This window comes from Calidris pugnax, unplaced genomic scaffold (assembly GCF_001431845.1).
Source record: "Calidris pugnax isolate Ruff unplaced genomic scaffold, ASM143184v1 scaffold244, whole genome shotgun sequence".
Lineage (NCBI taxonomy): Eukaryota > Metazoa > Chordata > Aves > Charadriiformes > Scolopacidae > Calidris > Calidris pugnax.
In genome coordinates, this window is record NW_015091141.1 from 658,258 (window position 1) to 668,900 (window position 10,643).

At 57.2% G+C, this 10,643-nt stretch overlaps 1 protein-coding gene across 1 annotated transcript in view; it reads right to left on the bottom strand.

The window, feature by feature from the left end:
- Positions 1-8,380, bottom strand: part of ABCA3 (ATP binding cassette subfamily A member 3) — a 39,393-nt gene extending 31,013 nt beyond the window's left edge. The window contains exons 1-4 of the mRNA XM_014958818.1: positions 8,284-8,380; positions 3,225-3,489; positions 1,628-1,755; positions 355-520 (exon numbers count right to left, since the gene is read on the bottom strand). Coding sequence (XP_014814304.1) covers positions 355-520; positions 1,628-1,755; positions 3,225-3,489; positions 8,284-8,337 — 613 coding nt within the window. The 5' untranslated portion in view covers positions 8,338-8,380. The remainder of the gene's footprint in view (positions 1-354; positions 521-1,627; positions 1,756-3,224; positions 3,490-8,283) is intronic.
- Positions 8,381-10,643: the final 2,263 nt, after the last annotated feature.

A 10,643-nucleotide genomic window follows, 5' to 3' on the forward strand; every position in this document is an offset into this window, starting at 1 on the left:
TATAATAAATATTTAAAATATTTAAATAAAATTAATCCTTTTTAAAAATTAAACTATTTATTTAAAAGCTCAGAGCCTCCGTGCCGAATCTCAGAGCCATTGGCAGTGCCCAAGGAGTCACAAGATAAAATTTGAATATTACAAATGAAAAATATAATAAATATTTAAAATATTCGAATAAAATTAATCCATTTCTAAAATTAATTTAATTTTTTTCTTTTTTTAAATTGAACTATTTATTTAAAAGCTCAGAGCCTCGGTGGATCTCTGTGAGGAGCCGAGCTGCTGTATGGGAAATCACAGCCATCTCTCTGGCCGTGCCGTAGCCCACAGAAGAGGAGAGGTGGCCCTCACCCGGCGTCCCCCCATCGGCAAACTTGGCCTCGCGGGGCCCGGGCAGCTGGAAGAGGGGGAAGAGGTAGCTGGTGTGCCAGTCCCGGTCCAGGTTGGGGTTCAGCCCCGTCTGCTCGCTCCGCGGCGCGTTCCGGGGGCTGTACTTGAAGCGCAGCTCATAGTCCACCTGGAAGGAGCACACCGAGGTGAGGCGACGGCGGGGGGCAGTGGGGAAGGGGATCCCGTCCCCCCCGGGGCTGAGTGTCATAGAATCACAGGATCATAGAGTTGCCCAGGCCGGAAGGGACCTCCAAAGGCCATCTAGTCCGACCCCCCCACACTCAGCAGGGACACCCCCAACTAGACCAGGTTGCCCAGGGCCTCGTTGAGCCTCCCCTTGAATATCTCCAGGGAAGGGGCCTCAACCACCTCCCTGGGCAACCTGTTCCAGTGCTCCACCACCCTCACAGTGAAGAACCCTCTCCTCATCTCCAGTCTAAATCTGTTCCCCTCCAGCTTGAAGCCATTGCCCCTCGTCCTGTCACTGCAGCCCTTTCTAAACAGGCTCTCCCCAGCCTTCCTGTAGGCTCCCTTCAGGTACTGGAAGGCTGCTATTAGGTCTCCCCAGAGCCTCCTCTTCTCCAGGCTGAACAACCCCAGCTCCCTCAGCCTGTCCTCGTAGCAGAGGTGCTCCATCCCCCTGATCATCCTTGTGGCCCTCCTCTGGACCCTCTCCATCAGGTCCATGTCCTTCTTATATTGAGGGCTCCAGACCTGCACACAATACTCCAGGTGAGGTCTCACCAGAGCAGAGTAAAGTGGCAGAATCCCCTCTCTGGACCTGCTGGCAACGCATCTTTTGATGCAGCCCAGGATGGGATTGGCCTTCTGGGCTGCAAGTGCCCACTGCCTGCTCATGTCCAGCTTCTCCTCCACCAGCACCCCCAAGTCCCTTTCCTCAGGGCTGCTTTCTAATACCTCACCCCCCAGTCTGTACTGATGGTGAGGATTGTTCCTGCCCAGGTGCAGAACCTTGCATTTGCTCTTGTTGAACCTCATGAGGTTCACCTGGGCCCACCTCTCCAGCCTGTCCAGGTCCTTTTGGATGACATCCCATCCCTCTGGTGTATTGACAACACCACACAGCTTGGTGTCGTCCACAAACTTGCTGATGGTGCCTTTAATCTCCCTGTCTATATCATTGATAAAAATGTTAAACAGCACCGGCCCCAGCATGGACCCTTGAGGAACACCACTTGTGACTGGTTTCCATCTGGACTCTGTCCCCACTCACCTGGAGGGGCAGCGGGGCCGAGCTGTGCGGGAAGCGGTGCTTGAAGACGAGGGCGGCCAGCACGCTGCCCGAGCGGTTGTCCGACTTGACGTACTCCTCGAAGTCCCGCTCCGAGGCAAAGCCCTGGGCTGCGGAGAGGGAGAAAGAGGGGGATGAAGGCACAGGGCATGGCAACCCCGCAGTGCTCGGCCACCACCACCCAAAACATCACCTCGGGCCAGGACACGGGGGACGGGCTCCAGCCAGCGCTGGGAAACACCGCGGGGATTTATATGGAATGCTGCTGCACCCATCCCAGGGCACGCAGACAGTTCCTCCTCCTCCTCTTCCTCCTCGAGAGCCAGAGCCAGCTCTCCTTCCAGAGAAAATCCTAACACTATCTTCAGTTTGGAACATGAAGCACTACATTTTTCTGGGCAACACAATCTCCAAAAATACTTTTTCTCTGGGAAGTGCGAGCCACTTTCTTTAACTATTTTTGGGCAATATTTGTCTAGATGGAAACTGCATCAAAATGCAACCAAAAAATCAAAACAAAATCCTGTCATTTAATGAAACAAAAATAAAACTGTTGCCTTGAAGTTCTGAAAAAAAAGGATGCATCCCAGGAAAAGCATCATGTTTGACCCTGAAAGAGGGGAGATGGAGCTGAGATGTGGGGAAGAACTTGTTTGGTGTGAGGGTGGTGAGAGCCTGGCCCAGGTTGCCCTGAGAAGCTGTGGCTGCCCCATCCCTGGAGGGGTTCAAGGGCAGGTTGGAGGGGGCTTGGAGCAACCTGGTGTGGTGGGAGGTGTCCCAGCCACTAGAAGGGATGGGACTGGATGAGCTTTAAGGTCCTTTCCAACCCAAAACGTTCTGTGGTTCTATGGCGATTCCACCACTTCCCTGGGTTGGAAGAGACCTCAAAGATCATCGAGTCCAACCATCAACCCAACACTGACCAACCCACCACTGACCCATGTCCCTCAGCTTTTAGATCCCTCCAGGGATGGTATTTGGGTACAGGAGCCATAGCATGAGGGGGAAGGGTTTTAAACCAAAAAATAGGAGATTGAGATGAGATGTGGAGAAGGAATTCTTTGCTGTGAAGGTGGTGAGACCCTGGCCCAGGTTGCCCAGAGAAGCCCCATCCCCGGAGGGGTTCAAGGCCAAGTTGTAAGGGTCTTGGAGCAACCTTATCTGGTGGGAGGTGTCCCTGCCCAGGGCAGGGGGTGGCACCGGATGGGCTTTAAGGTCCCTTCCCACCCAAACCATTCTATGATTAATGAGTGAAAATTCATAGCAGTTTCTGGGGTGGAAGCCATGGCCCCCCGGCCCCTGCTCACCTCTGATGTTGATGTGTAAAGCTCTCTCCACCGCCTCGGCGATGCTGCGGACGGCGCTGCTGTTGGAGGGGACATAGGCCAGCTCCCAGGGGTTGCCGGGGTGCCGGCGGTAGAAGAAGCCTGGCAGTGGTGGGAGGTGTCCCTGCCCAGGGCAGGGGGTGGCACCGGATGGGCTTTAAGGTCCCTTCCCACCCAAACCATTCTATGATTAATGAGTAAAAATTCATAGCAGTTTCTGGGGTGGAAGCCATGGCCCCCCGGCCCCTGCTCACCTCTGATGTTGATGTGTAAAGCTCTCTCCACCGCCTCGGCGATGCTGCGGACGGCGCTGCTGTTGGAGGGGACATAGGCCAGCTCCCAGGGGTTGCCGGGGTGCCGGCGGTAGAAGAAGCCTGGCAGGTCATCCACGGACTCGGGGGGGTAGAGGGTGGCGTTGGGGTGGCTGATGGAGTGCACCCGGTGCCGCAGGGCGATGAGGATGGCGGCGAAGAGCAGCGGCAGGCAGATTTCGATGACTGTCACCAGGATCTGCCGTTTCTGCAGGAAAATTAAAAGGTATAAAAAAATACGATGTAAACAGGGAAGGTAGATCAAACACAGTAACGGGGTTCAGAGCATGCAAATGTCACACAGCAGAAACGTTCTTGCATTTCCCAAAGGCACAACCCGGGTTTTTCCGGAGCCTGGAAATCATAGAATCATAGAATGGTCTAGGTTGGAAGAGACCCTTGGGATCATCGAGTCCAACCATCTCCCCTACTCTACAAAGTCCTCCCCTACACCATGTCCCTCAGCACTGCATCTAAACGGCCCTTAAACACAGCCAGGGATGGGGACTCCACCCCCTCCCTGGGCAGCCTGTTCCAATGCCCGACCACTCTTTCGGTGAAAAATTCTTTCCTAATGTTCAATCTAAACCTCCCCTGTTGGAGCTTGAAGCCATTCCCTCTCGTTCTGTCACTAATTACCTGTGAGAAGAGACCAGCCCCAACCTCTCTACAGTGTCCTTTCACGAAGTTGTAGAGAGTGATGAGGTCTCCCCTCAGCCTCCTCTTCTCTGTGCTGATTCCCACATCTTTCAGGGCTTCCCAGACAAGGTGTCCCCTTCCCTGAACACTCTGTCACAAACCACCCTCCTTTGGAGCCCTCACCTCCACGCTGCCAGGTTTGGAGGAGCTGAGCTGGCCGTTTGCCCTTTCCCTGGGCATTAGGGAGCCCATGTGTGGCCAGTGCTTGCCAGCACCCGCAGCCACACACCTCCTGGGACAGCAGAGAAAACAGCTTTTGCCCCAGCAGAGCAGCCCTGCCCAACAGTTAACAGGGAAAAATACTTGAAATAACAAAAGGAAAAGCTGGGACAAGCAAGCAGGGGGAGATACAGCAGAGCAAAGCTCCTACAGCCAGGGAAGTTTCTCCTGCTGGAGCCCAGTGTCTGTGGGCAGTGGGACATGGGGTCTGTGTCCCAGCCCGGGGTGAGACCGGGCAAGTCCCTGGCTACAGGCATCGGTGGCCTCACACAGCACCAAGAACATACCCATGAGCTCAGCCATCACCCCACGGCCCGCCTGCGCTAAACACAGTGGCTCATTTGTTATTTTTAATTGAGGTTCAAGCAACCGAACGATGAACTGGAGAGCCCTGCCCAACAGTTAACAGGGAAAAATACTTGAAATAACAAAAGGAAAAGCTGGGACAAGCAAGCAGGGGGAGATACAGCAGAGCAAAGCTCCTACAGCCAGGGAAGTTTCTCCTGCTGGAGCCCAGTGTCTGTGGGCAGTGGGACATGGGGTCTGTGTCCCAGCCCGGGGTGAGACCGGGCAAGTCCCTGGCTACAGGCATCGGTGGCCTCACACAGCACCAAGAACATACCCATGAGCTCAGCCATCACCCCACGGCCCGCCTGCGCTAAACACAGTGGCTCATTTGTTATTTTTAATTGAGGTTCAAGCAACCGAGGCTGGTGAACGCACTCGAGCAGCCAAGCTGGAGCACGACCCTCCAGCGCCTTCCCCCAGGGCTGCCTCTCCTGCCAAATTCCCACCAGCTACTAACACCCGCCACCAACGCAGGCCAGTTAGCATCCAACCCTGGTTAATTAGCATTTAGAACTCTGCTTGTCCCAGAGGGGTCACCTCTGACCAAAGGGGCTGGGGGAGCGGTGGTCCTAACCAGCACCACGCACGCTCACGTCCCTGCAGCGCGACCCCCCTGATTTGTTTTATGGCAGGAGCCAGAACACGCTGGTGACCGATGGATTTACACCCGTAAAACCACTGCAAGGGTGGTGCTTCCTTCCAAGGAGGGGAGCAGTGAGCACCGGGCTGCTCCTGCTGCAGCAGCACCACCCCGCTGGGCGGCAGGAGGGGTGAAATCTGGACCCAGGCACCATATTTCCTCCTGCAAACCCAAACATCTTCTCCCTAGCCCAGCCACAAGCCAAGCCTCCATCACTGCATGGACAGCTAATGAGATGTCCCCAGCAGCTAATGAGATGTCCCCAGCAGCAGGGCACAGCTCAGGGATGCGCCGCTGCTCGCTGGGAGCAGATGCCCAGAGCAGAAGCAGCAGCATTAACCTCTTCTGAGGGCTCTGGCTAAGACGGGCTTTACAAGACCAGGGGTTTTCCATCCACCCTTCCCTCTGTCGGGCTGGAAGGAAGAATGACACAAGGCACAAGAGGAGCACCAAGAGGTTTATTCTCACAACTCCGCTGTCTCAGGTTTTCACCCGACGGCGCAGCCCCTCCCTGACATCCCTGCATACTCAGGGATGTGAAACCGTCCCTGCCTGGCCCCATGGTGGGGTGACAGCCCCCATCACCACGATGCCATAAGGAACAAGTTTGCAGACACCGGGTGCCCGTGGGGGGTGAGGATGCTGCAGGCAGGGACACAGCTCAGCCCCGGCAGGGCTCCTCTCCTGCCTGCTCACAGCACCCCGCGGCCCCAAAAGCTCCTTCAACTCCCAAACAGCAAGCGTTGAGCTGGGATGACTGTGGAATTATACCTCCTGTCCCTCCGCAGAGGGGAAAAAGGGTTTATTTCTTAAATGGGGGGGTGGAAGGGGTGGAAGCATCCCCAGGAAGGGGATGCTCCGTCCCGCAGCACCGGGGTGAACTGTCTCTTGGAGTGTTTGTCAGGAGGGAGCAGAGGGGGGCACAGCCGCTCCCCGCAGCGCCCCAGCTCTCAGCACCCCCGGCCAGAGCCGAAATCCCCTCGCCGGGCCTCCCCTGGGAGGAGCTCCCCCGACCACCAGCCGCAGCCACAGCCGGCAGAGAAAAGGGAGCCCTTGCAGAGGCCATGCTCATAAAAGCGAGCGCTGCAGATGTCTGATGGTTTTATAATGCAGCTCTGGCGGAGCAGCTGCCTCCTGCTGATTTACTGCCCTATTAACCCCCTCTCGCTCTCCTGGGCAGGCTCCAGAACACTCGCCCCCCTCCCTGAACTCACAGGCCAATACACATTTACCAGCCCCAGCTTTTGCTGCCGCAGAAGTCATTTAAGCTGCCGTCTTCCAGAGGTGACGGGGACGCTCATCCATAATCGCCACCTCCGCCTGGCCAGGGCTGCCCCAGCTTTGAGCAAGCCACGTGTCCCACCATCCATCTCCACAGGGGTGACAATGGCTTGGGAGCTTCAGCGGCAGCGTGGTTTTTGGTGGAGATTGAGAGGAGGAGAGGGAACTCTCCAGGCTGTATTCTGAATCAGCTTCTGGCCTTGGAAAAACACAACGAGGTCCCCTCTGGCCAGAGCAAACCCAGAAGAAGATGCTGTTCCCCTGCAGAAGGGATGGGGGACTGTCCTGCAGGTGGCTGTGGGGTGTACGGGGGGGACTCACAGGGCTGGCCATCACGCACACCCCCGGGGCACCCTCCTGGCTGCAAATCCGGTCCCTTTGGTCACATCCAAGCCCTGCCGCCAGCTCCCTGTCCTGCCGGAAAGCCGGGCGCAGGCAGCCCAACCAGCCCTTCCCTCTTCCTTTTGTTTATTTTTAAAGCCACGTCCTGCCCTTCTGCAGCAGGGTGACTGGAAGCGTGAAACCCAGCTGAGGCCACCTCTGTCCCCTCCTCTTCCACACCCCCCGCCAGGGCCAGCCCTGGGTCCCAGCAGAGCCGCAGCATCCGCACGCTGCCGGTCAGCGGGGCCAGGAGGCCTCGAAAAAATCACAGAATCACGGAATTGTCAGAGTTGGAAGGGACCTTCTAGAGATCATCCAGTCCAACTCCCCGGCCAAAACAGGGTTGCCCAGAGCACATCACTCAGGACTCCATCCAGGTGGGGCTTGAAGATCTCCAGAGAAGGGGACTCCACACCCTCCCTGGGCAGCCTGTCCCAGGGCTCTGCCACCCTCACCCCAAACAAGTTCTTCCTCAGATTGGAGTGGAACTTCCCATGTTCCAGCTTGTGCCCGTTACCCCTCGTCCTGTCACTGGGAACCACTGAAAAGAGTCCGGCTCCATCCTCCTTCAACCCACCCTTTAGACACTTGGAAGCATGAAGAAGGTCTCCCCTCGGCCTTCTCTTCTCCAGGCTCAAGAGCCCCAGCTCTCTCAGCCTTTCCTCATCAGGGAGATGCTCCAATCCCTCCATCATCTCTGTTGCCCTACGCTGGACTCTCTCCAGCAGTTCCCTGTCCTTCTTGAACTGGGGAGCCCAGAACTGGACGCAGAATTCCAGTTGTGGCCTCCCCAGTGCAGAGCAGAGGGGGAGAATGACCTCCCTCCACCTCCTGGCCACACTCTGCCCCACGCAGCCCAGGATCCCACTGGCCCTCTTGGCCACAAGGGCACACTGCTGGCTCATCGTTATCCCTCATCGTTAACCAGCTGCCAGGCTGAGAGTTGGGCTGGGAGCGGATGCCAAGGCCGATGGTGCTTTAATTTCTTTTTAAGGTCCCCAAAAGCTGCTTTTGAAGGCTGCGGAAAGTAACAGAGGGAAAAAAAATCCAGGCCCTGGTGGGTTCAGAGGCTTTATGCACCATCGGCACCTCCAGAGGAGGCTCTAAAGGATTCGCACAAGAAGACAGCTCAAGAAACCCACCAGGGCGCAGGAGGGTGGGTGGGTTTATCCTGCCCCAGGAGAAGGGGGAGCCCAACTCATGGCTGGATGGCTGCAGGGGGAAACAGCACAGCCCACACTCAGGGGACAGGGACAGCCGAGCACACAGCCCTGGGACAATGGCCCGTGTCTCCCACAAGCAGGACAACACCACAAATCAGTTTTCTTCCAGGAGATACCCTGTGCCTGCGGAGATTTGCTGGAGGATGGAGACCCCGGCCAAGCCCTGAGGTACCCACATTTCGCAGCCCCTGGGAGCGTGGTGCCAGCCTACCTGCAGGATGTAGTTCTTCCAGAGCAACAGCCCAAACTGCCTGAGAACAACCATCCTCCCATCGGCAGGGGAACACCGTCGCCGCCGCTCCGCGGGACCCTGGAAGAGAGGAGAGAGCCATGAACACCAAGCACCCGCAGACCCGGGCGGCAGGAGAGTGGCAACCCCATCCTGCCCGTTGGCAACCTCATCCCACCCATTGGCAACCCCATCCCACCCGTCGGCAACCCATGGGCAGCTCCCTGTCTCCAGCCTGATGTCACAGCAGCTGGCTCGGCCCCAGACAGGGGAAAATAACCGCCCTGCTCCCTCTCCAAGGGTCATCACTGACCCGTAAGAGCCAGAGCTCGTGGTTTCTGGAGCGACATGGTCATCAGCATGACCCGAGCTGGAACAAAGGCAGGCTGATGTTTAGAAACCCAGCCTGCGAGCTCCGGGGGTCTGGCACCAGCAGGAGGCAGGGAACAGCTTTCCCTAAGCAGTGGGAGCACTGGGTTACAGGACTGCAAACACCGGCCTGGGGAAGACCACCAAACTCCTGGCAGCCCGTTATTTCGGGACTGGTGAAGATTTCAAGCTGTGCCTCCACCTCCTGCAACACAAAGGGTAGGTTTTGCCACGTTAACGGTGCTTTCCCAGCAGAAACTCTCCTGGGAGAGGGGAGGATGAGAAAAGGGCAGGGAAGCGGAAGGGAAGGTCGGTGCCCGAGGACGATACACCCGAGGACGATACACCCGCATCCTCCCCCTCTTTTTGGAAGCATCTGCCATCCCTCTGAGTTGTTTTTGTCTCCGTTTGCAGCAGCGTTTCCTGATGAAGCATTGCTGTCCCACCAGGGACGTGCTCGCAGCGAGTCGCTGAGACGGGGCAGCCCTGGTGCAGGCAGAGCCACCTTCCCACAGCCCCCAGCCCAGCAGCCCCCCAGGCTCTGGGCAGGACAAACCCCCTCTTCCTGCGGCACCGGGGCCAACCTGGGTCACAGCAGCCAGGTTCTTCTGGAGCCAGTGCTCCAGACCCTGACAGCACCAACAACCAAGGCAAGGACGGACACGTTACCCACCAGCGAAGCCCCAGGAGATGCTCAACAGCGTGTTCTCCAGCCCCGAGTAGGACAGTGTCATCTCCTTGGACCCCCCCAGCACCCACCAGTCCCAGCAGGGAGCACAGGGTGCCTTCGCACCCGGACCAGTGACTGGTTAAATCACATTGTGAGGGACGCACCAAGAGCTGGGAGCAACCGAGCTGCGGCGAGAGCAAGATCAAAACCCCCACCTGGGTCTGCAGACAAAGCACCAAGCATCCATCCCCCCAGCCTGCCCAACGCAACCACCTCCCTGTGCCCTCCACCAGCGTCCTCCTGGCCTGGCACGCACCTTCCCCACACCAACCTCACAGAAAAAAAAAAAAAAAACTAAAAAACCCCTTCTATTCACCACTCCGTGCACAGAAGTCAGATTCCCGCAAGAGCAAGACACATCTGTGTTTGAGAATCCTTCTCTGGGCAGAAAAATAGCAGGAGAGACCCACTCCTGCGGTCCCAAAAAGCCCGTCAGACCCCCCCAGGGCAGCAAGCGGGGAAGGAACAGCAAAGGGGACTTTGCAAAGGCGGCTGCTGCCAGAATTCACCTTAAACACCTCAAGCTCATCACAAAGCACCCTGTCTCCAGGCAGTGTCCAGTCCACGTGAGCCCCGGCAGAAATGCCACCCGTCTGCCCCAGAACCCCTGGGCCCCCAGCCCCACGCACTCACCTACCGCAGGACCCAGCACACCCCCGAACGAGTCCCCCCAGAGCAGAAACCTTCCTCCCTCGCTCTCCCAAAGGGAATCCGCAGCAATTCAAAGGGAATCAAACTTTTCTGGTGGTTTTAGAGGAGGGAAACGCTGCGGGTCGGGCTGGAGAAGGCTGCAGCTCCCGGGGGTCCCACCTCCCGGCCGCTCCCCCCGCCGCACCCTCAGAGGCGAGCTGCCCCCCCCGACCGCCCCGGCGGGTCCTGGGGCTGCCATTGGGGCTGGTACACCCCTCAGAAAATGTCAAGCAGCTCTTGGGTAACACAAACACTACGCCAAGGCGGAAAACTTCGTTATTGCCAATAGAATTTTTTTTTTTTCCCAAGCTTTTAAGCGTCCCGAGAAAACCTGTACTGGACCTTTTGCTGCCTGGAGGAGGAGAGAAGGAAGAAGCTCAGTCACAACAGGGCTACTCTCACCAGATTTGAGAGCAAAAACGCTTTTCCAGGCTCAAGGCATCCACAGAAATGATTTTTTTCAACCCAAAGAGGAAAACCTTTTTTGGGAGGTGCTGCCTGGCCCAGCCTGGTGGTGCCTGTGACCACAGGCGGCTCCGGCAGGGACCCCGTC